The 25,606-nt window shown below is 44.7% G+C and overlaps 1 protein-coding gene across 5 annotated transcripts in view; it reads right to left on the bottom strand.

Moving 5' to 3' along the window:
- Positions 1-25,606, bottom strand: part of FEZ1 (fasciculation and elongation protein zeta 1) — a 164,855-nt gene that overhangs the window by 134,617 nt on the left and 4,632 nt on the right. For 4 of the 5 annotated variants that reach the window (XM_073320722.1, XM_073320719.1, XM_073320723.1 and 1 more), the window contains exon 2: positions 5,271-5,625. In XM_073320722.1, coding sequence (XP_073176823.1) covers positions 5,271-5,581 — 311 coding nt within the window. In that variant the 5' untranslated portion in view covers positions 5,582-5,625. The remainder of the gene's footprint in view (positions 1-5,270; positions 5,626-25,606) is intronic. The other variant, XM_073320721.1, reaches the window with a different exon arrangement.

Below are 25,606 nucleotides of genomic sequence, written 5' to 3'. Positions count from 1 at the left end.
CTTCTTTTGCATCCCTTGATAAAGCCCTGACATGTTGGCAGCGTCGTCGTAAGATTGACCTCTGCACTTCGAGAAATCTATTTTGCAGACTTGGCACAGATACTGCAGTACGTGATTTGCCATTTCTTCACCAGTGTGGCTTTTCAAATTGAGGAATGTTATAAATTGTTCAACTGGTTTTCCATCTGTGGGAGACACATAACTTAGTACAATACTCAACTGATCAATAGGTGAAAGATCAGGTGTAGAGTCGACAGATAAATTGAAGTACCCAGCAGTACTTCTTTCATCCACAATAGCTGAACAAATTTTGTCACTCATTAGACCAATGAGTTCATCACATATTGTCTTGGATAAGTATGATGGGTTACCTTTGCCAGCATTCCCATATTTTGAGATATGGCCAGCTAAAAATGGGTCAAACTGAACCACAAGCTCCAACAATCCCAAGAAATTTCCATTCTGCAATGATCCAAATGTGTCATTTGATCCCTGGAAAGGCAGACCACATCAGCTAATGTTTGAATAACAGCTATAACACGCTGCAAGACATGTTGCCAGTATTCACGCTCCCCTTTAATTTGTTCTTCCAATTTTTGTGTCAATCCAAAGCCCTGTCTTCAATTTAAATATGTCAACATTGAATCTCTGTGATTAGTGCTATTTTCATGTTGTTCAATTAAAACAGTATTCCGACAGTCACTAAATCCATCTGCAGCAAAGCGGGATGTTCAAGGTTTATCTGCAAAAAGTTTGCAAACAAAACAGTACACAGACCCTGTTGATGGTGAACACAGTAGCCATTCTCGAGTGTATTTCTCACCATTCGCTTTCATGCCAAAAAATATTTTTTGTGAACAATATCTTGTTTGTTTGCCATTGGTAAAAGTCCAATGTGATTTCTCAAATGGCCCAGTGTGGTGTTGACAGTAATTTGTCCACAATCTATCCAGTAAGCTACATCATCGGTACTGAAATCAACCCACATACCAGGATCTTTTCTCCTACTATTTACAGCATGAGCAGGTTCAGTCTCTGACACATCCACACCTTCTACAACGTCTGTTTTACCACCAGGTGTAGGATGATCAGTTACAGTCTCTGACACAGCCACATGTTCTGGAATGGTGTTTGTTTCACCAACAGAAGAAGGGTCAGTCTCTGAAACACCTCCAGGTTTTGGAATGTCTGTGCTACTGAGAAAAGATGTTGCTTCTGATGGATTCGCTTTGAAAAATTATGTCAGCTTTGGAAGATTTTGGAAAATTTCACTCGTTTTTTTGTTTTTTTTCTTCCACCAGTTTACGTTTCTGTGCTCCACTCAGTTGGCTATGTTTCATCCTGCCCCTTATCTCAATTATCTGAACTTAAAAAAAAAACAAATTACACAATGCACACTATTTTTATGTATATATATATAAAATATATATATAAGAAAGGAAAAAATGAATCAAGTACGTATAACCCAGAAGAATATATCAATAATAAAACATAAATTTATTGCAATACATGACAGGATTTGATTCCCTCGCATTATTTCGATCTACGTTAGTAGGACGCCCCCCTGGTTTAGGTGGGGATAAGTAATGAAAAGAGAACAGAAAAACAGGGGAAGAGTATGGAGCGGAGTGCAAGGAAGTCCAAAAAAGTTCTGATTTTTCCCATGATGACTATTTGGATGCTTTTTTTGAAATATCAAATATCAAATTAAAAAAAAAAAAATCTCATGTGCCTAGTCTGCCTAGTGGGTAATCCAGCCCTGAAGCGGGGGATGCGAGTGTAGGTAAGCATACATTTTACTTTGATACTTCATGGTGAGAGGAGATTGAGCTCTCATGTACTTTGTTATATGGTAGAGGAGGGATAAGGGAATGAAATTAACAACAGAGTTTATGCAGCTACGCAGTGGGAGCCTGGCAGAAAAGTTTGTTAATGTACACTGGGATAGCCTGGGAATCCTCCAAAGAGATCTCTAGGAAATTTTCCTGCAGATATTCTGCAATCCTCTACCAAAGGTTCCTTAGCAGAGTTAGCTTGTTTCTGTCCCCACTGCAGGAAATTTTGCTGCACCCAACAGGCAATTATTTCTGCAGGGACCAAAGCCGCACATAGGCGAGCAGTATACAGAAACAGTCTGAAGACACACACATGCAAGAGATGCACCCTTGCACCCTGGGTTACCCTCAGTAGTGAGATATCGGGTTTGATCACCCCACCTATGGAAAAGGGTACCAATATTCAGAATATTTCCACTAGGAGCTTGTAGGAACCCCCTTCTCAGACCACCCAGACCCTTTGTTCCTTCTTGCCCATTCCCCCCTTTCCACCCCCCACCCAACCAAACTCACCATATTTCGGACTCACGCCAAGCTGTATGCTAGCCAAGGGATAGTGACAAAGATGTGTGTGTAACTTTTGTGATTCACGGCTGTGAGCGCACTCACAACACTGTGTCAGTTCATTGTTTCTTTGGCTTCTGAAGATGCCCTTGAGGACCCCACTTCTCCACAGCGGTAGAGTACATCCATCAGATAAGATGGATTCTATGATTCTATGGCAAACCAGGAAGAGTAAGGAGGATATGTTTTGTGAAGTGCTGCAGTCAACAGCTACAGCAGATAGTGAAACAATAGCACTGAGGGAGACAATTAATGAAAATATCAGGCTGGATAGCCTGGAAAGGAGAGAGGGGCAAGAGTGGATGATTAAGCTACTGGAGGACCAGACACAGATGCTCAAGTTCCTCATTATGCTGCAGTCAGAGCACAGCCATGCACGAGTCCCCCTGTAGTTCAGTACCTCACTGAACTCCGTACCATGCTCTCCCCAAAGTCCCGCACCACATTTCGTGCATGTTCCCGGTACCTCTCAGTAGCCTTGCACTCAACCCATAGAGACTGGTTTCATAAAGCTGGAATTACACTCAGCTATGAGAGCCATAACCAAGAGACTATTCCTCATTTCCATGTTCCCTATTTGATGAATATTTTGTTTTTGTCCTGTTATTAAACTTTATTCTTTGATACAAATTTACTCTTTATTTGTATCATATGCACATTAATTGGGGTGCTAACATTCAAACACAGTGGCTATTGGAAGGAATATTTGCTCACTACAATTAACGCTCAGGTTAATCAAACATTATAGGGGTCACACAGGGCGGCAAGTAAACATTGCCTGGCTGAATACCTCACATAAAGACACGTTGCTAGGAATCATTGTCAAAATGCTCCTTCAAAGCCTCCCTGATTTGAATAGCATCCTGTTGTGCCCCTCTAATTGTCCTGGTATCTGGCTGCTCAAAATCAGTGGCCAGCCAATCAATCCCAGCACTCCACCCTGGGGAAAACTTTCCCCCCTTCACTTCACAAATATTATGCCTTGTACAGCAGGCTGCAATGACTGTGGAAATATTTTCCTTGTTGAGGTCTAACCTGCCAAAAAGGCAGTGCCACCAACCTTTTAATATGCCAAAGATATATTCAGTGGTCATTTAGCACCTGCTGAGCCTGTAGCTGAAGTGCTCCTTGCTGCTGTCCAGGTTCCCGGTGTAAGGCTTCATGAGCCATGAGAGCAAGGGGTAGGCAGGGTCTCCCAGGATCACTATGGGCATTTTCACATCCCCCATCAGAATCTTCTGGTCTGGAAAGAAAGTCCCAGCATGCAGTTTTCTATACAGTCCAGTGTTCCTAAAGATGCATTCATCTGCACCTTCCCTGACCACCCTACAGTGATGTCAGTGAAATGGCCCTGGTGATCCACTAGCGCCTGCAAGACCATGGAGAAGTAGCCCTTTTGGTTGATGTACTCTGTCTCAAGATGGTCTGGGGCCAAAATTGGGATCTGTGTTCCATCTATCGCTGCAGTTAGGGAATCCCATTGCCTTGAAGCCATCAAATATTTCCTGCACATTACAAGAGTCACAGTCCTTTGTAGCAGGAGGTGATTAATGGCCCTGCAGACTTGCATCACCACAACCCACACAGTGGATTTTCCAACACCAAACTGATTTGCAACTGACTGGTAGCAGTCTAGAATTGCCAGCTTCCACATAGCGATTGCCACTAGCTTTTCAGCAGTGAGGGCAGCTCTCACTCTGGTGCCCTTGTGCTACAGTGCTGGGACAAGCTCCGCACACAGGTCCAGGAGGGTGGATTTGCACATCCAGAAGTTCTACAGCCACTCTGGTCATCCCACACGCGCATCACAGTGAGATTCCACCACTCGGTGCTTGTTTCCTGAGCCCAGAACCAATGATCCGCCATGTGCAGCTGCTCCATGAATGCCAGCAGCAGTCTTGAATTATTTCTTTCCATGGCACACAGCAGGGCAGGCACCACTGATTCACTTTCTGTTTCACAGCTCATGAAATACTGCAGAACCAGCCACGTTGTGGTCATAACGCTCAGCAGTTCAGGATCCATGATTTCAGACAGAGATGGTGGGCACATAGTTTACAAGGACTGTTAAAAATGGCATGAAACGAAGTCAGAAGCCCATGGAATGATGGAACAGAAATAACTGCATCATGGGATGATGAGCACACTCCCATGATGCATCACAATCCATTCCCAGATCTTCCAGGAGCAGAGGGTGGCAAGTTGCACAGTGGGATAGCTTCCCATGATAAAACTCTCTCACTGTCGATGCAAGAGCACAGACTGTGGATGTGATCTGCCAATGCAAGGAGCACTGTGTGGATGTGTACAACCAATGTAATTAAAGCAGCTTATGATCGATGTAAGTCGACTAAACTCTGTAGTATAAAAATAGCCTTAGTCTCAGTGGTGACCTAAAAGCCTTGGCGTAATCTCTTTATGAGTATAGACATTACAATTTTTTTCAAATTAAAACATTAAAATGGCCTTTTTCCAAAGAAAACATATTTTGCAAAAAATTATTCACTTATTCAAATGTTTTAATTTTTCACAGACATTTTCATGACTTCTTTATCCATTGTTTTTATTTAAAAAATTATCAAAACCATTATCAAAATGGTTATCAGATGTTTTTGTTTCCTGAAAACAAGTGTCAAGAATCATTTCCATAATGTTTTTGACCAAAAAATATTTTAAAATGCAATAAAAATTTTGAAAACCTGAAAATAGATCTATTGGAAACCCTGCACAATGGAAACTTCTTCAAAATTTCAATTTTTTTCTTAGTTTTTATTTTTCCTTTTTTGACAAGCTTTATGAGGACTCATTGCATTAAAATAAATAAAAGCCTCCTTGGGTTAAATGTATTATTAGAATTTCTAGTCTACTTACTCCTCATCCTGAAGATGCTCTTCCTCCTCTTGTATCTGGAGATGATTTTTTACAGGAGCAAGGTTCTCGGTTTTGGCATTGTAATTCCGAAAGCAGACATTCAGCTTCTCGTCAAATTCATTCACCAAGTCTTCCATGGACTTGAAGCTGATAATTTCAGAGGAGAAGTTCTCAAGCTCAGAAAGGGAGGGATCTTCCAGATGCTGAGGGGATGAGCTATAAAAACAATGCGGTTTTTCTTCTCTCTCATCAGCATAGCAGGGTCTCAGATCCTCAAACTCCTCATCCAGACTCACCAGTGGAGCTTCCATCTTGAACTGGCTAAAATGAAATAGACTTCTTCAAGTCAGATTATCTAGAACAAAAAGTACATCCATGAATCAGTAACAAGGTTTTGTAACCTGTATGCACACACTTTCTGTTTCTGCAGGCTTCAGTGCATTACTGTGGGAAGAATAGTCCTGTCTATATTGATGATCATATCAAAAATTTCATTACAACCTGCAAAGATTTCAGAGTAACAGCCGTGTTAGTCTGTATTCGCAAAAAGAAAAAGAGTTCTTCTGGCACCTTAGAGACTAACCAATTTATTTGAGCATAAGCTTTCATGAGCTACAGCTCACTTCATCGGATGCATACTGTGGAAAGTGTAGAAGATCTTTTTATATACACACAAAGCATGAAAAAATACCTCCTCCCACCCCACTCTCCTGCTGGTAATAGCTTATCTAAAGTGACCACTCTCCTTACAATGTGTATGATAATCAAGGTGGGCCATTTCCAGCACAAATCCAGGGTTTAACAAGAACGTCGGGGGGGGGGGGGTTGGAAAAAACAAGGGGAAATAGGTTACCTTGCATAATGACTTAGCCATTCCCAGTCTCTATTCAAGCCTAAGTTAATTGTATCCAATTTGCAAATGAATTCCAATTCAACAGTTTCTCGCTGGAGTCTGGATTTGAAGTTTTTTTGTTTTGTAATATAGCAACTCTCATGTCTGTAATCGTGTGACGAGAGAGATTGAAGTGTTCTCCGACTGGTTTATGAATGTTATAATTCTTGACATCTGATTTGTGTCCATTTATTCTTTTACGTAGAGACTGTCCAGTTTGACCAATGTACATGGCAGAGGGGCATTGCTGGCACATGATGGCATATATCACATTGGTGGATGTGCAGGTGAACAAGCCTCTGATAGTGTGGCTGATGTTATTAGGCCCTGTGATGGTGTCCCCTGAATAGATATGTGGGCACAGTTGGCAACGGGCTTTGTTGCAAGAATAGGTTCCTGGGTTAGTGGTTCTGTTGTGTGGTGTGTGGTTGCTGGTGAGTATTTGCTTCAGGTTGGGAGGCTGTCTGTAGGCAAGGACTGGCCTGTCTCCCAAGATTTGTGAGAGTGTTGGGTTATCCTTCAGGATAGGTTTTAGATCCTTAATGCATTGGAGGGGTTTTAGTTGGGGGCTGAAGGTGACGGCTAGTGGCGTTCTGTTCTTTTCTTTGTTAGGCCTGTCCTGTAGTAGGTGACTTCTGGGAACTCTTCTGGCTCTATCAATCTGTTTCTTCACTTCCGCAGCTGGGTATTGTAGTTGTAAGAATGCTTGATAGAGATCTTGTAGGTGTTTGTCTCTGTCTGAGGGATTGGAGCAAATGCGGTTGTATCGCAGAGCTTGGCTGTAGACGATGGATCGTGTGGAAATTGTTGAAATCATGGCGTTAGGGCGTGCACATGGCCCCACAGTATGCCAACATTTTTATGGCTGACTTAGAACAACGCTTCCTCAGCTCTTGTCCCCTAACGCCCCTACTCTACTTGAGCTATATTGATGACATCTTCATCATCTGGACCCATGGAAAAGAAGCCCTTGAGGAATTCCACCATGATTTCAACAATTTCCATCCCACCATCAACCTCAGCCTGGTCCAGTCCACACAAGAGATCCACTTACTGGACACTACAGTGCTAATAAACGATGGTCACATAAACACCACCCTATACCGGAAACCTACTGACGGCTGTTCCTACCTACATGCCTCCAGCTTTCACCCTGACGACACCACACGATCCATCGTCTACAGCCAAGCTCTGCGATACAACCACATTTGCTCCAACCTCTCAGACAGAGACAGACACCTACAAGATCTCTATCAAGCATTCTTACAACTACAATACCCAGCAGCGGAAGTGAAGAAACAGATTGATAGAGCCAGAAGAGTTCCCAGAAGTCACCTACTACAGGACAGGCCTAACAAAGAAAATAACAGAACGCCACTAGCCGTCACCTTCAGCCCCCAACTAAAACCCCTCCAACGCATTATTAAGGATCTAAAACCTATCCTGAAGGATGACCAAACACTCTCACAAATCTTGGGAGACAGGCCAGTCCTTGCCTACAGACAGCCTCCCAACCTGAAGCAAATACTCACCAGCAACCACATACCACACAACAGAACCTCTAACCCAGGAACCTATTCTTGCAACAAAGCTGGTTGCCAACTGTGCCCACATATCTATTCAGGGGACACCACCACAGGGCCTAATAACATCAGCCACACTATCAGAGGCTTGTTCACCTGCACATCCACCAATGTGATATATGCCATCATGTGCCAGCAATGCCCCTCTGCCATGTACGTTGGTCAAACTGGACAGTCTCTACGTAAAAGAATAAATGGACACAAATCAGATGTCAAGAATTATAACATTCATAAACCAGTCAGAGAACACTTCAATCTCTCTCGTCACACGATTACAGACATGAGAGTTGCTATATTACAAAACAAAAAAACTTCAAATCCAGACTCCAGCGAGAAACTGTTGAATTGGAATTCATTTGCAAATTGGATACAATTAACTTAGGCTTGAATAGAGACTGGGAATGGCTAAGTCATTATGCAAGGTAACCTATTTCCCCTTGTTTTTTCCAACCCCCCCCCCCGACGTTCTTGTTAAACCCTGGATTTGTGCTGGAAATGGCCCACCTTGATTATCATACACATTGTAAGGAGAGTGGTCACTTTAGATAAGCTATTACCAGCAGGAGAGTGGGGTGGGGGAAGGTATTTTTTCATGCTTTGTGTGTATATAAAAAGATCTTCTACACTTTCCACAGTATGCATCCGATGAAGTGAGCTGTAGCTCACGAAAGCTTATGCTCAAATAAATTGGTTAGTCTCCAACCTGCAAAGAGTTGCTCATAGCCTTCTGAAAACTGCATTTTTGGCCTGACATTTTCCATGTTTCATGTCAGCCAGAGATTAATTATTTCTGGGAAGTCTGAACAAAATCAGTTTAGACAGAGTTTTTTTTTAATATGGGAAGATTTTAAAAAATACTATTTTTTAATTAAACCTTTAACACATATTACTCACATAACTCAAAAACAATTGAATTTCACAAACTGAAATTTTTCAGGAAGGCTACTCTTCATGAGAAACAGGTCTTTGCATTGTTTACTAAAAACTAAAATACAGTTAATATATAAACATTTCAAAGAAAAATTCATGAGTGCACATTAGAAATTTTTGATAGCTTTGGCAGACTCAATATTGTAGCTCTAGTTAACATCAGAGGGTGAGATGTTCAACAGGACTTGTGCTCCTAAGACAATTGGGTGCTTTTGAAAATCCCAACCATAGTTAATACTGACATTTCTACAAAATCTGCATTGAGAGAACATTTTAACCAGAAAAAATGTAAATGATAATTATGAATCATTTCAGAATACCTTATCAGATGCTCTAAAAGCCACAATCCCAAAAATGAGGAAGAAGGGTATGCTGGGTAAAAACTGACCTGGTTTAGAGGAGAAGGGAAATCAGCTATAAAGAATTGGAAAATAATATATAACAAATGGAAGAAAGGGAAAGTTGATAGTAACAAATATAAATCAGAAGTTAGGAATTGTAGAAAATTGATAAGAGAAGCAAAGGGACATAATGAAAAATCTATGGCCAGCAGAGCTAAGGACAATAAGAAGGAGCTTTTAAAAAAAATATTAGGAACAAAAGGAATCCTGGAAATGGTATTGCTTCATTATGATGTGGAAATGGTAGAATTATCAATAAGAATACAGAAAAGGCAGAAGTGTTCAATAAATATTTCTGTTCTGTATTTGGGGAAAAACATATTCCATATATACTTGTACATAAGCCTAATTTTTTTAGTAAAAAAGGGAAGCATCAGAGAAGGGGGCCGGCTTATGAACAGTTATAGAGAGTGAGAGGTGGGACACAGCCCCTCCCCCCAACAGAGGGAGGAAGGAGTGGCAGCACAGCCAGCAGAGCCAGAAGAGAAGAGGCGGGGCCAGACTCTCTCCTCTTCTGGCCTGCTCTCCCTCCCCAGCCTCCAAAGCAGCTGCAGCTCCAGGGCTGGCAGGCTGCAGCCGCACAGTTCAGCCCACCGGAGCATGCTGCAGCCAGGCCCATGCCGCCCAGCCCAGCCCAGCCCGCCGGAGCATGCTGCAGCCAGGCCCATGCCGCCCAGCCCAGCCCAGCCCACTGGAGCATGCTGCAGCCACGCTGCCCGGTGTGGCCCACCAAAGCAGGCTGCAGCCACACTGCCCAGCCTGCCAGAGCAGCTCCAGCCAGGCCAGAGACATCCTCCCCTGGCCCTCCCCAGATAAGGTGGGTTGGGGAGAGTGTGGGGGTCCCGGCCTAGGGGGTGGGGTCATGTGGGGGGTGATCACAGGGATTACTCTCCTGACCCCCAGCTTCTCCCCCACAAAAAATTTCCCCACCAGTTGCTGTCCCGGCCCATCAGGGTAAGCAGCTGGCGCACTGGGACACTTTGTTTACTTAGGTTTACCTCCGTGCCTGCAGACGCTCGAGTTAAACAAACCATCTTGGCCCACCAGCGGCTTATCCTGATGGCCCGGGAGCCAAACTTTACCAACCCCTGAATTATAGCATTGGCTTATGAATGGGTCATAAAAATTTTCCATTTTTACTTATCCATCTTGGGGGGGTCAGGTTATAAATGAACCAGCTTATGATCGAGTATATACAGTAGTCTCATCATTTGGTGATGATAACACTCCTTCCTCTCAACTCATATCTCTGGAGGATGTTAAAGAAAAGCTACTAAATTTAGTCATTTTTAAATAATCAGATCCAGATAACTTGCATCCAAGAATTTTAAAAGAGTTGTCTGAGGAACTTGCTGGACCATTAATTTTGATTTTCAATAAGTCTTGGAGCATTGGGGAAGTTCCAGAAGACTGGAAGAAAGCTAATGTTATGCCAATTTTTTTAAATGGTAAACAAGATGACCTGGGTAATATAGGTCTGTCAACCTGACATCGGTCCCAGACATGATAATGGAGCAGCTGATATGGGATTCAATTAATAAAGAATTAAAGGAGGATAATGTAATTAATGCAAATGAGCCTGTATTTATGGAAAATTGGTCCTGTCACACTAACCTGATAACTTTTTTATGAGATTATAAATTTGGTTCATAAAGGCAGTAATGTACTTAGACTTCTGTAAGGCATTTGACATGGTACTGAATATTTTGATTAAAAAACTAGGATGATATTAAATTAATATGGCACATAACCTGGGACCACAGGACCGCTCTGCCCCCTTAATTTTCTAATCTGGGTTGTCTCTCACAATGCCTTACTGGCGATAAGCAGCAAACCCCTCCAAGTGCTGTTACCACTCAGGACAACCACATGTGGTGCCCCACAGCCACCCAGATTGAAAGACTGCTCCCAGAGCCACTCACAAATCACAGAGAGAAAGGCACCAGCCAAATCTCCCCAGCTCTCATCTTATACCACCAAAATATACCTCTAGCACTGCTCAAGACCCTTTCTTGAGCAATGCAAGTTTATTAATTGGTTCACCACTTCATCAATGGAAAGTGGACATACACCAGCCTTTGTAGTCTGAGCAGATTTACCAAGTACTTCATTCAAGCTCACTGGTAAGGATAAACACTAGAATACGTTTATTGATTACAAAAAATGGATTTTAAGTGGTTATAAGTGATAGGCAAAAAGTCAGAGTAGTTACCAAAAGAAAATAAAAGATAAGCATGCAGTCTAAATTCTCATCCTTATTATACTAGGCAATATCTGGACTAAACAGTTTTTCTCACCCCACTCAAAACTGCAGGTTGGTTACAGTCTTTCATATGCAGGCCCTCCCTGTTAGCCTGGGAACCAGTCTCCTCAGCTCCAGCATTCTTGTTGCTTTCAGTGAAGGTGGGGGAAGAGACAGGACAAACCATGAGGCCTCTGTCATCTACTGAATATCCTCATTCTGTGTGCTTACAGAGCACAAGTCCAGGCATGCCCAATGGCATTACTGAGTCACCAGCCAAGGTTGAGCAATTCACCTGTTGGGGCCTTGTGCAAGTGAGTCACTGAATTGTAACTTCCTTGCTAGACAATGGCTGTTGATGGTTATTTGACTCCCACCCAGGCATTGGTTACCTGCGTTGTTGTTGTCTTTGGGGAGCTAATATCTGGGAGATTCCCAACTCACAGCATAGTTTAGTGACAACCATACAATACAATCTCATATGCACTAATGAATCTTAGGGCTGTCAAGCAATTAAAAATATTAATCATGATTAATCACGCAATTAAAAAAAAATCATGATTAACCATGTGATTAATCGCACTGTTCAACTATAATAGAATACCATTTATTTAAATATTTTGGATGTTTTCTACATTTCAAATACATTGATTTCAACTACAACACAGAATACAAAGTGTACAGTGCTCAGATTATATTTATTTTTGATGACAAATATTTGCACTGTAAAAAACAAAAGAAATAGTATTTTCAATTCACCTAATACAAGTACTGTAATGCAATCTCTTTATCATAAAAGTTGAACTTACAAATGTAGAATTAAGTAGAAAAAATAACTGCATTCAAAAATAAAACAATGTAAAACTTTAGAGCCTACAAGTCCAATCAGTCCTATTTCTTGTTCAGCCAATCACTCAGACAAACAAGTTTGTTTACATTTGCATGAGATAATGCTGCCCGCTTCTTGTTCACAATGTCACGTGAAAATAAGAACAGGCATTCGCATGGCACTGTTGTAGCCGGCGTCGCAAGATATTTACATGCCAGATGCGCTAAAGATTCATATGTCCCTTGATGTTTCAACCACCATTCCAGAGGACATACGTCCATGCTGATGACGGGTTCTGCTCGATAACAGTACAAAGCAGTATGGACCGATGCATATTCATTTTCATCCTCTGAGTCAGAGGCCACCAGCAGAAGGTTGATTTTCTTTTTTGGTGGTTCGGGTTCTGTAGTTTCCACATCGGAGTGTTGCTCTTTTAAGACTTCTGAAAATATGCTCCATACCCCGTCCCTCTCAGATTTTGGAAAGCACTTCAGATTCTTAAACCTTGGGTCGTGTGCTGTAGCTATCTTTAGAAATCTCACATCGGTACCGTCTTTGCGTTTTGTCAAATCTGGAGCAAAAGTGTTCTTAAAACGAACAACATGTTCTGGGTCATCATCCGAAACTACTCGAACATGAAATATACGGCAGAATGTGGGTAAAACAAAGCAGGAGACATACAATTCTCCCCCAAGGAGTCCAGTCACAAATTTAATTAATGAATTGTTTTTTTAATGAGTGTCATGAGCATGGAAGCATGTCCTCTGGAACAGAGGCTGAAGCATGAAGGGGCATATGAATGTTTAGCATATCTGGCAGGCAAATACCTTGCAATGCCAGCTACAAAAGTCCCATGTGAATGCCTGTTCTCACTTTCAGGTGACATTGTAACTAAGAAGTGGGCATCATTATCTCCCTTGTCTGTCTTAGAGATTGGCTTAACAAGAAGTAGGACTGAGTGGACTTGTAAACTCTAAAGTTTTGCATTTTGTTTTGTTTTTGAGTGCAGTTATGTAACAAAAAACCTACATTTGTAAGTTGCGATTTCATGATAAAGAGATTGCACTACAGTACTTGTATGAGGTGAATTGAAAAATACTATTTCTTTTGTTTATCATTTTTACAGTGCAAATATTTGTAATAAAAATCATACTATAAAGTGAGCACTGTACACTTTGTATTCTGTGTTGTAACTGAAATCAATATATTTGAAAATGTAGAAAAACATCCTAAAATATTTAATAAATTTCAATTGGTATTCTATTGTTTAACAGTGTGATTAATCGCGATTAATTTTTTTAATCGTGATTAATGTTTTTGAGTTAATCATGTGAGTTATCTGCGATTAATCGACAGCCCTACTAATGACTATATACATATTTAGATAGAACAATGGCTTTCAGCAGATCATAACCTTTCCCATGATACCTCACTTGGCATTCTTTATATGAAATAGCACAATTATATACAAATGATGAATATGGGAGTTGCAGGGCACTCCCCTGAGGTATAGTGTATCACAAACCGACAAACTGATAGCTCTCAAAATGTTATCGTAAATGAGGAATCGTCATCAAGCAGTGATTCCAGTGGGGTCCTTCAATAATTGGTTTGTAGCCTATACTGTTTAACATTTTGTTCAATGACCTGGAAGAAAACATATTTTTTACACTGAATAAGGCAGGGCAACCCTGCATTAGCTATGCATATGCAGTGCAGCCCTCTTTCATTTAGAACTGGAGCTGGGAGAAGGGTTTTTTTAAATGGGGTTCAGCTCAGCTGTGTTCTCTCCCTTTAGTGTTTGTTAATTCAAAAAGCTTTGAAAGTGGCCTTCAGAGTTTGCTCAGATACGCACTCATGGGATCACGCACATGTATTTGCAGCATCAGTGTGGGGAGCAGAGAGACCCCTTTAGACTCTTTGCAACAGGCTGTTCTGATCTTCACTGGCAAGGCTGCTTACTTGAGAGGAGTTTGGATGCTGGTGCTATGGTAGTATTGTTTCCTGTCTGTGTCTGGAAGCTAAAGGTGACTGCTTCCTTCTGCATCGGCGCACAGAATGTCCCTCCTGTTCATTGTGCGTGTGCTCATGGACCTCACCAGTGAGTGCAGCTTACAAACGGCAATAGGCCATTTCTCCATTTCACCTTTGAAAGAAGAGGAGCAGATTTTTGTAGACGGGAGCATACGGGTCTGGAAGCAGGGGGGACCAGGAAAGGCACAGGTTATATATTTAATATTTATATGCAGATAAAACAGGAAGGCCAGAACTTTCAAATGAGAAAGGAGAGCTACTTGGGCAAGAGCGCTCTTAGGTGGTGCACCTGCCCTGTGCTGCTCTGCCTGCTGCAGCCTGGCCTCTCCTCACCGTCCCTAAAAGTAGGTGTGGAGAGTGTTCCTCCACACACACCCAGGGACTATATCACCCTAGAGACGGGAGAAGCAAGAGGGGATGCTTGGCATGTTGGTGGAGATGTCGTGGGCAGCTAATGAGAATGGTGCCTGCACTCGAGGGGATGCGGCATTGGGGGTAGGTACCAGGCAAGGGGTATGTGTGCATGGGTGAGATGGGTGTCTGGTTTGGGGATGGGTTCCAGGGGCAACATTAATTGGTTTATTTGATGTTTGGGGGACTAGATTAAGGCATATATAGGCTCATGAGTAGGGCCCCAGCTCCTGGAGTTATGTGATTTCTTCGGATTCTCAGCTTTCACTTTTAAAAAGGGCATTTCCAGCCTATGTAGTTGTAAAGGAAAGCATTAAAATGTGGCACAATTATAACTGAACAAGTCAGAGCTGCCTGCCTCAGTACGGAGACAGTCTGAAACACTAGTTCCGAGAGGGAAACTGCCCTCCATGGGAGGTTAACAACTAGATCCTCTGCTCTGGGTCAGGGGCTCACCAAGCCCACCCCAGCAAGGAACTTAGTGTGTGGCAGGAGGAGAGAGTGCAGTGGGCCTTTTCCGCCACCCCAGCAGTTACACCCTGGCGGATGGGGTAAGTACTCGGGAGCACCTGCTGTCACCCCTTCCTCTCTGGAAAGGGAGAGGAGACCCCTGTTGCCTCCCCTCTGTGCCAAAGGAGAGGAAGTGACCCTGCTGCCAATCCTGGGGCAGAAGGAGCCCAATGCCACTGCACTGCCTCTGGGAGGAGAGGGGAACCAGTGCTTCCACCCTCCAAGTGAGGAAGGATGCAGAACAGACCCATGTTGTGTCTATGGCCTCAGAGGACCTTAGCCTGGCCCTGCCTGGCATTAATTGGGGTCAGAGGTCAGACAACTGGTGAAAGAGATCTCCAGGCCAGATGGACGACACCACGTAGGTGGGAGTTATGGCTCGGGACACTAGTGTCTGGGAAGTATGTGGTCTGGGAAGTCTTGAGCTACTTGGGCAAGAGGTCTCTTAGGTGGTGCACCTGCCCTGTGCTGCTCTGCCTGGACTCTCCTCACAGTCCCTAGAAGCAGGTGTGGAGAGTGTTTGGTCTGGGAAGTACTTGAGCTAATCAGTACAGAATACATTTTTAAAGCCTTGTGGTCCTTGTCCTTCTTACAAAAAGGGCTGATTTGCTGTCCTGTTCCCTCACCTCAGCCTGGGTTCCTTGCCATGAATCTGAAACCACCCCCCACACATGGCATCCTACTCCAACACCTCCCTCCAACCCCCTTCAAGTTATGGGCCTCTTCCACCCCTTGACTGCAGCAAATGGACCTTTTCTAACTAGTCATCCTGCAGGCCCATGTCAGTTCCTCTCCACATCCTGTCCTTCTTTAGCGGCTCCAGGCCCCCAACTCCAGGCCACCTTCCCTGTCTGCATTATCCTCCACAGATTCACCCTGGCCCAGGCAGGAAGCAAGAGATTTGGCAGCTTTGCTTTGTTAGATATTGGGCAAGCAGGTGGCAGAGGAAGTCCTCTGATGGTGGGTCACATGGGCGATACAGTGAGAGAAGAAATAGTTAAAGGTGCAGCATTGTTAAAGGTGGCAGGATGGACACATATGTAAGGGGACTGTTGTCCCCTTACTAAAACTCAGTGGGGGGTGTTTTGGTTGGCTAGCTCCCAGTACCAAAAGAAAGTGGAAAGGTCAATGGGAAATCAGGACCCTAAGATTGACAGTCCCCAGGAACAATAGGGAGAGGCCAATGCTCCAGGTCAGCCTGATTGACAGGGCAGGCAGGCTAAATAGCGAGTGAGGAGGCATGGGGGGGGTCCTGTCCTCGGTGTGAGCTGGATTTGCCTGGGTCAGACAGAGTGGGCTGAGCTATGGAGAAAGCAGGGGCCCAAGCTGAGCTCAGGAGAAGAGCTGTGCCAGTCAGAGGGGCCAGAAAGGCAGCCAAGGAAGCAGGTCAGTGCTGGGAGCCGAGTCACAGAAGCAGCCCACAGAGCAGACCTGTGCTGGGAGAAAAGCTGTAGCAACCAGAGCCAGAGAGGCCAGAGCAGCAGCACTGCTGAGGCAGAGTGGAGCTGGGGCTGAGCGTGGTGAACAGCTGGGGAGAGCAGGCCCAGCACAGGGAGGCACCCCCAGCCAAGACGCCTTGCAGGCCAGGCTTGGAGGGGGATCGTAACCCTGACGGGGCAGGGTCAACGCTGGGAAGAAGGGTCCTACCGCATAAAGCCTGAGGGCGTGTGGTCACCGCCAGAGCAAGTGTCTGACCCACAGCATCCCTGCAGCACAGCTAGGGCCTGAAAATCATAGAATATTAAGGTTGGAAGAGACCTCAGGAGGTCTTCTAATCCAATCCCCTTACACTCCAGAGATGCTGGTTGTGATGTCCCTATGCCACAGAGCGGGATGATGTGTTTTCCTTTAACCTTTCTCATTTTTCCTTATTTTTTTTTAAATTGACTGCTATTTAATAAATTGTATTTGCTTTGAACTGTATGTAATGATCAGTGGGTCAGGGAAGCATCCAGTAGAGAGAGAGCACCCTTGAGTGGGGATACCCTGGCCCCTGCCCTAAGTGACCACGACAAGGTTGGGGGTCGAGCCCCCCAGGAATCCTGGGCCCAGCCTTGTTGGGGTTACGAGGACTCTGCCACACAGGAAAGTGGAAGGGGAGCCCTCGAGGTCAGGCAGGCCTCTGGGTAAAGGGAGTGGGAGCGAGGATTCAGATCCTTTCGCTAGCCTATATCACCAGGCTAGTGTATAAGTCAGGAAAGTTCCCCATAATAGCTGGACCATTCCCCCACTTACATATACGCCAAGATTTTCAGAAGTGCTCAGCATGGTGGGAATTGAGCTCTTTTGCAAATATGGTCAAAAGCCTTTTTGAAAACCCAGCCTATCTCAGGGTAACTGAACACTCAGTTTTACCTGGGCTGGTTTTCTGCCATGATTTCAAAATTCATTACTGATAGTGTTGTGGTTTTCAAAATACAAGATACTATTTGTCCATGTAGCCTGCATGAGTCTATCACAGGGTTGCTGATGGCCATAGCCCAGTCTGGGCAACAGTGCACAAGACCAATCACAGCACACCTCCCACGGCACACAAGGACGTACTCACAGGCAACCATGGTCACAGACAATTGCTGTTTGGCCACAGGCAAAGGTGTCTCAGGACACTGGTTTTGAGGCTGCAGATGGCACAGGGACACTGACTTTTACAGGCTTGGCATGTGCAGAGAAATTAAACCTATTTCACTAGCTCTGTTTCCTAAATCAATGTAGTTAAATCAGTGCCGCAGCCCCCTTGTGTGGACACTCTTAAATCATTTTAAAAGTGACTAATACTGATGTAGTTTAACTCAATATCAAATGTACATAAAAGAGCAAGGCTAATGCATCAGCTTGGGGCTCAGGGGAGGAACAGGGGATGACCACTGGGTGGCGGAAAATTATGGCAAGGTACATGTCCTTCCTTAAGGCTGTCTTTAATGGGAGTCTGCCTCTTCATTGAGGTTTCTGTCCTGTGTGTGTCAGAGCTCCAAAGAGCTGGAGATACTCCTTTAGAGAGGCCAGACCACCCTGTGGACTCCAGACTGAGTATGTGTGTATCTGTCTGCCTCATCAGCAATCGCTTTCCTAACTGAACCTTTTAAACTGGTGTCTTCTTCCCCATTTTTTAAAAAAAGTGGTGGTTTTGTATTCTCCCTGCACTTTGTGTGGCTGCCAGGAGAAGTGGGGTGTAGGTGGGGAACTTTTCCTTCATCATATGCTCTCAAACCAGCCTGACATGCAGGTGGTCAGTTGCAGGCAGAAGGGTTTCAGCTTGCTTCCCGCAAAGTTAGGGTCTTAGCCATGGCTATCTCAGAGGCAACTTACTCTGTGTATGGGGGTGTCAAAGTTCCTTCCCCACTCTGAACTCTAGGGTACAGATGTGGGGACCTGCATGAAAACCTCCTAAGCTTACTTTTATCAGCTTAGGTTAAAACTTCCCCAAGGTACAAACTATTTTACCTTTTGCCCTTGGACTTTCACTGCTACCACCAAACGTCTAACCGATATTATTATTAATAAAGAGTCTGTTTGGAAACGTCTTTCCCCCCCAAAAATCCTCCCAAACGTTACCCCGCCCCTTCTGGGGAAGGTTTGATAAAAATCCTCACCAATTTGCATAGGTGACCACAGACCCAAACCCTTGGATCTTAAGAACAATGAAAAAAGCATTCAGTTTCTTAAAAGAAGAATTTTAATAGAAGAAAAAGTAAAAAGAATCACCTCTGCAAAATCAGGATGGTAAACACCTTACAGGGTAAGTAGATTCAAAACATAGAGAATCCCTCTAGACAAAACCTTAAGTTACAAAAAGACACAAAAACAGGAATATCCATTCCATTCAGCACAGCTTATTTTCTCAGCCATTTAAAGAAATCAGAATCTAACGCATATCTAGCTAGATTACTTACTAAGTTCTAAGACTCGATCCCTGTTCTGTCCCCGGCAAAAGCATCACACAGACAGAGAGAGAGAGAGAGGCTTTGTTTCTCCCTCCCCCAGCTTTTGAAAGTCTCTTGTCTCCTCATTGGTCATTTTGGTCAGGTACCAGCGAGGTTATCCTAGCTTCTTAACTCCTTACAGGTGAAAGGGTTTTTCCTCTGGCCAGGAGGGATTTTAAAGGGGTTTACCTTTCCCTTTATATTTATGACACGCCCCCCAAATCACAGATAGGGTGAAACGCTGGTTGGGATTTCTTCCTGGAGCTCTAGGAAAAAAGAGTTAATAAGACACATGCACCTCTAAATATACTACCAAGTATATAAAGACTAACAATATTTTCCACATCTCAAGGACGATTTTAACCAGTTGATTCTGGGAAAGTTTCACAGGAGAGTGCATCAGCCACTTTGTTAGAAGCTCCTGAGATGTGTTGGATGTCAAAATCAAAATCTTGGAGAGCTAAACTCCACTGAATAAGTTTTTTGTTATTTCCTATGGCGGTATGAAGCCACTGTAGTGCAGCATGGTCGGTTTGCAGGTGGAAATGCCGTCCCCAAACATATGGGCGTAGCTTTTCCAGAGTGTAGACAATGGCGTAACATTCTTTTTCACTGACTGACCAGTTGTTTTCCCTCTCAGACAGCTTCTTGCTGAGAAACACTACAGGGTGGAATTCTTGATCCGGTCCTTCCTGCATTAAAACTGCTCCCACACCACACTTGGACGCATCTGTGGTTACTAGGAACGGTTTGTCAAAGTCTGGGGCCCGTAGTACAGGGTCAGACATTAGTGTCGCTTTAAGGTGGTTAAAGGCCTTGTGACACTCTTCGGTCCACTGAACAGCATTTGGCTGTTTCTTTTTGGTTAGGTCTGTCAGTGGGGCGGCGATTTGGCTGTATTGAGGTAATAACCAGCCAAGCCTAAGAAGGACTGAACCTGTTTCTTTGACTTTTGGATAGCATCCACTTTGGCCTGTAGGGTTGATAGTTCCTTGATCCACTTGGTGTCCAAGGTAAGTCACTCTGTTTAGGCCTATCTGACACTTCTTAGCCTAAACAGTTAGTCCTGCCTCCCTTATGTGCTCAAAGACTTTTTGTAGATGTTCCAGGTGTTCTGCCCAGGAATCCGAAAATATGGCCACATCGTCAAGGTAGGCAACTGCATATTCTCCTAATCCCGCTAGGAGACCATCTACAAGTCTTTTGGAAGGTGGCGGGTGCATTTCGCAGCCCGAAAGGGAGTACATTAAATTCATACAGCCTGACATGGGTGGTGAAGGCTGACCTTTCCTTGGCGGATTCATCTAGCTGTATCTGCCAGTACCCCTTGGTTAAGTCCAAAGTAGAGATGAACTGGGCCCATCCCAGTTTCTCTAATAGTTCATCTGTGCGTGGCATTGGATAGTTGTCAGGACGAGTTACAGCATTTAGCTTATAGTAGTCCACGCAAAATGGTATCTCCCCATCTGGTTTGGGAACTAGAACCTCTGGAGATGCCCATGCACTGCCAGAGGGGCGGATTACACCCATCTGTAACATATCCTGGATCTCCCGTTCTATAGCAGTTTTAGCTTGAGGAGACATCCAGTAAGGTTGGACTTTAATTGGGTGAGCACTTCCTGTGTCAATGGAGTGGTATGCCCGTTCAGTCAGTCCTGGGATGGCTGAGAACGTTGGCGCATAGCTATTGCACAGCTCCTGGATCTGCTGTTGCTGCATTCGCCCAAGGGTCAGGGAGAGGTTCACCTCTTCCATGCCACCAGCACTTTTCCCTTCGTAGTAGACACCTTCAAGCCACTCAGCGTCATCTCCTCCTTGGGCTGTAAACTGACAAACCTTTAATTCTCTGGAGTAAAAGGCGTTAGAGAATTAATATGGTACATCTTAGGCTTTCGGTTGGAGGTGGGGAATGCTATGAGATAATTAACAGTTTCCTGGCGCTCCTGGACCGTGAAGGGCCCTTCCCACGATGCTTCCATTTTATGGGCCTGGAGCGCCTTTAAGACCATAGAATCATAGAATATCAGGGTTGGAAGGGACCTCAGGAGGTCATCTAGTCCAACCCCCTGCTCAAAGCAGGACGAATCCCCATTTAAATCATCCCAGCCAGAGCTTTGTCAAGCCTGACCTTAAAAACTTCTAAGGAAGGAGATTCTACCACCTCCCTAGGTAATGCATTCCAGTGTTTCACCACCCTCCTAGTGAAAAAGTTTTTCCTAATATCCAACCTAAACCTGCCCCACTGCAACTTGAGACCATTACTCCTTGTCCTGTCATCTTCTACCACTGAAAATAGTCTAGAACCATCCTCTTTGGAACCACCTCTCAGGTAGTTGAAAGCAGCTATCAAATCCTATCATTCTTCTCTTCTGCAGACTAAACAATCCCAGTTCCCTCAGCCTCTCCTCATAAGTCATGTGTTCCAGACCCCTAATCATTTTTGTTGCCCTTCGCTGGACTCTCTCCAATTTCTCCACATCCTTCTTGTAGTGTGGGGCCCAAAACTGGACACAGTACTGCAGATGAGGCCTCACCAATGTCGAATAGATGGGAACAATCACGTCCCTCGATCTGCTTGCTATGCCTCTACTTATACATCCCAAAATGCCATTGGCCTTCTTGGCAACAAGGGCACACTGTTGACTCATATCCAGCTTCTCGTCCACTGTCACCCCTAGGTCCTTTTCCGCAGAACTGCTGCCTAGCCATTCGGTCCCTAGTCTGTAGCGGTGCATTGGATTCTTCCGTCCTAAGTGCAGGATTCTGCACTTGTCCTTGTTGAACCTCATCAGATTTCTTTTGGCCCAATCCTCCAATTTGTCTAGGTCCCTCTGTATCCTATCCTTACCTGCCACCGTATCTACCACTCCTCCTAGTTTAGTATCATCTGCAAATTTGCTGAGGGTGCAATCCACACCATCCTCCAGATCATTTATGAAGATATTGAACAAAACCGGCCCCAGGACCGACCCTTGGGGCACTCCACTTGATACCGGCTGCCAACTAGACATGGAGCCATTGATCACTACCCATTGAGCCCGACAATCTAGCCAACTTTCTACCCACCTTATAGTCCATTCATCCAGCCCATACTTCTTTAACTTGCTGACAAGAATACTGTGGGAGACCGTGTCGAAAGCTTTGCTAAAGTCAAGAAACAATACATCCACTGCTTTCCCTTCATCCACAGAACCAGTAATCTCATCATAGAAGTCGATTAGATTAATCAGGCATGACCTTCCCTTAGTGAATCCATGCTGACTGTTCCTGATCACTTTCCTCTCGTGTAAGTGCTTCAGGATAGATTCCTTGAGGACCTGCTCCATGATTTTTCCGGGGACTGAGGTGAGGCTGACTGGCCTGTAGTTCCCAGGATCCTCCTTCTTCCCTTTTTTAAAGATGGGCACTACATTAGCCTTTTTCCAGTCATCCGGGACTTCCCCCGTTCGCCATGAGTTTTCAAAGATAATGGCCAATGGCTCTGCAGTCACAGCCGCCAATTCCTTTAGCACTGTTGGATGCAACGCATCCGGCCCCATGGACTTGTGCACGTCCAGCTTTTCTAAATAGTCCCTAACCACGTCTTTCTCCACCTACTCCCCATGCTGTGTAGCCCAGCGCATGACCATGACCTGGTCCCCTACTTTGAAGGAACGCTCTCTGGCATGTTTGTCATACCAGGCTTTTTGCTCTTTTTGAGCATCCTGTAGGTTTTCTTTAGCAAGGGCTAGAGAGCTTCAGAGGGTGTTTTGTAGGTTGGTTACAAAGTCCAGAATGTTAGTTCCTGATGAAGGTGTAAATCCCTCCCATTGCTGCTTCACCAACTGTAATGGCCCCTTAACCTCACGGCCATATACAAGTTTAAATGGTGAAAACCCTAAACTGGGATGTGGTACAGCTCTGTAGGCAAAAAGCAACTGCTGCAACACTAGGTCTCAATCACTGGAGTGCTCATTTACGAATTTACGTATCATGGCCCCCCAAAGTTCCATTAAACTTCTCCACTATGCCATTTGTTTGATGGTGGTAAGGAGTGGCAACCAAGTGATTTACCCCATGAGCTTCCCAAAGGCTTTCCATAGTTTCTGCCAGGAAATTAGTCCCTGCATCTGTGAGGATGTCGGAGGGCCAACCTACCCTGGCAAAAATGCCTGCTAGTGCCTGGCACACACTTTTAGCCCTGGTGTTGCTTAGAGCTACTGCTTCTGGCCATCGGGTGGCAAAATCCATGAAAGTCAGTACGTACTGCTTTCCTCTGGGTGTCTCTTTTTCGGAAAAGGACCTAGAATATCCACAGCTACTCGCTGAAATGGAACTTCAATGATGGGGAGTGGCTGGAGAGGGGCTCTGACCTGGTCTTGGGGTTTTCCCACTCTTTGGCATACTTCACAAGACCGGACATAGGTAGAAACATCCTTGCCCATTCCCTCCCAGTGGAATGACCTCCCCAAATGGTGCTAGTTGTTCTGCCGGTTCCAGTTCTGGGACTGGCTCTGTCTGGGTCTCTGGGACTGGATCCACTACTGCTGTTGCAGTCATTGGCCTGGGGTCCAGGTCCATCACCTCTGACCGGGTCCTGGTATAAGTTTCCGGAACAGAGCTAGGCCTCACGGCTTGTTTAGCCTGGCTGCGGGTGGTCATTCTCACCCTCTTGGCTAGCTTCACATGATTGGCCAAGTCTTCCCCCAACAGCATGGGGATGGGATAATCATCATAGACTGCAAAAGTCCACGTTCCTGACCAGCCCTGGTACTGGACAGGCAACTTGGCTGTAGGCAAATCGAAAGAGTTGGACTTGAAGGGTTGAATCGTCACTTGGATCTCTGGGTTGATTAAATTGGGGTCCACTAAGGAAGCATGGATAGCAGACACTTGTGCTGCGGTGACCTTCTTCCCGCCCACACTCACAGTTTCCCTCTGCTCCAAGGGTATCTGGGAGGTAACTGGGCCTGAGGACCTCTGGGGTGATTCCGGTGCAATGAACTGTAATCTGTTGGGGTTCTTGGGGCAGTTGGCCTTTACATGTCTCAGCTCGTTACATTTAAAATATCTTCCAGCTGATGGGTCACTGGGGCGAGATGGGTTGCTGGAGAACAGTGTGGCAGGACGATAAGGTGTCTGGAGGGTTCCTTGGGGAGTAGTTGGGGCCTTGGGCTGCCCCCGGTAGTAGGGGGTGGTCTGAGGTTGTCCCTTCTGGTATCCGCTCCAACTGCAACCAGTTTTTTTCTTTTCTGCCACCTCCACCCATTTGGCTCCAATCTCCCCCACCTCGATTACAGTTTTGGGCTTCCCATCTAGGGTGTATCTTTCTATTTCCTCAGGAAACCCTCTAAGAACTGCTCCATTTGCATTAGGAAGGGCAAATCTTCTGGAGCTTTAACACTTGCTCCTGATATCCAGGCATCCCAATATTTCACAATGTGGTAGGCATGTCGGGTAAATGACACATCTGGTTTCCACCTTAGGGCTCTGAACCGCCGACAGGAATGCTCAGGGGTTAGCCCCATTCTGATTCTCGCCTTGGTTTTAAACAGTTCATACTGGTTCATTTGTTCCTTAGGCATTTCAACCGCCACCTCAGCTAAGGGTCCACTGAGCTGCAGCCTCAGCTCTACCATGTATTGGTCTGCAGAGATGTTGTACCCAAGGCAGGCCCTTTCAAAGTTTTCTAAGAAGGCCTCGGTATCATCGCCTGCCTTGCAGGTGGGGAACTTTCTGGGATGGGAAGTGGTACCTGGAGAAGGATTGCTAGGGTTTGTTGGTATATTCTGCTGAGCCTTTGCCTTCTCCTCCTCCACATGCTTCCTCCTTTTTTCCTTCTCTTCCAGTTCTTTGTCGCTTGCCTCCATTTCTTTGTCCCTTGCCTTCATTTCCTTCCTGTGGGCAGCCTCCATTTCTTATTCCCTGGCCGCATGTGCACCCATCTCCATCCGTATGAGTTCTATCTGCCTTTCATGTTCCTTTTGTTTTTCCTCAGCCTCAAATCTGGCTTATTCCAGCTTTTGTTGAACCGTGCAGTCTGTCATCCTAACCTCTCTGTTTTTAAACTAACTTTACACCCGAGAGTTAGAAAGAAAACAAAACAAAACCAAAAAAAACTTGGCTTGTAAAATTTTGCTGTGCTGTCCAGATACCTTTATGTTCTCTGATAGTGATTGTCAGCCTACAGAGAAATCCTTAACAAAAAAAACCCTAACACCTTTGTCTCCAGGCAAATAGGCAGAAAACCCCTCTAGTTACTCTTAGGTAAAAAAAAAAAAAAAAACACTTCAGGTCTGTGAAGAATTGTGAATTTCCCTGCAGGAGGTTAACTACCCTGCCTTTAGGTAGAGAAAACTCCAGCTAACAAAAGACAATTCCCTTTTGCCTCTGCTCTGGCCCCAAAGGAGAGAAAAAAAAACTCTAACTGCTTTCAGTTTAAAACCTGCTCTCCCTTTCAAATCTGTGCTTCTGGTTCAAAAAAAATCTCAAAATGATTTCAAGTTGATCCCACCGCTCTGCCACCATGTCAAGGTTCCTTCCCCACTCTGAACTCTGGGGTACAGATGTGGGGACCTGCATGAAAACCTCCTAAGCTTACTTTT

Source organism: Lepidochelys kempii, chromosome 22, assembly GCF_965140265.1.
Source record: "Lepidochelys kempii isolate rLepKem1 chromosome 22, rLepKem1.hap2, whole genome shotgun sequence".
NCBI classification, from domain to species: Eukaryota; Metazoa; Chordata; order Testudines; family Cheloniidae; genus Lepidochelys; species Lepidochelys kempii.
The sequence above is the reverse complement of the archived record's forward strand: the minus strand, read 5'-3'. Positions and strand labels throughout refer to the sequence as shown.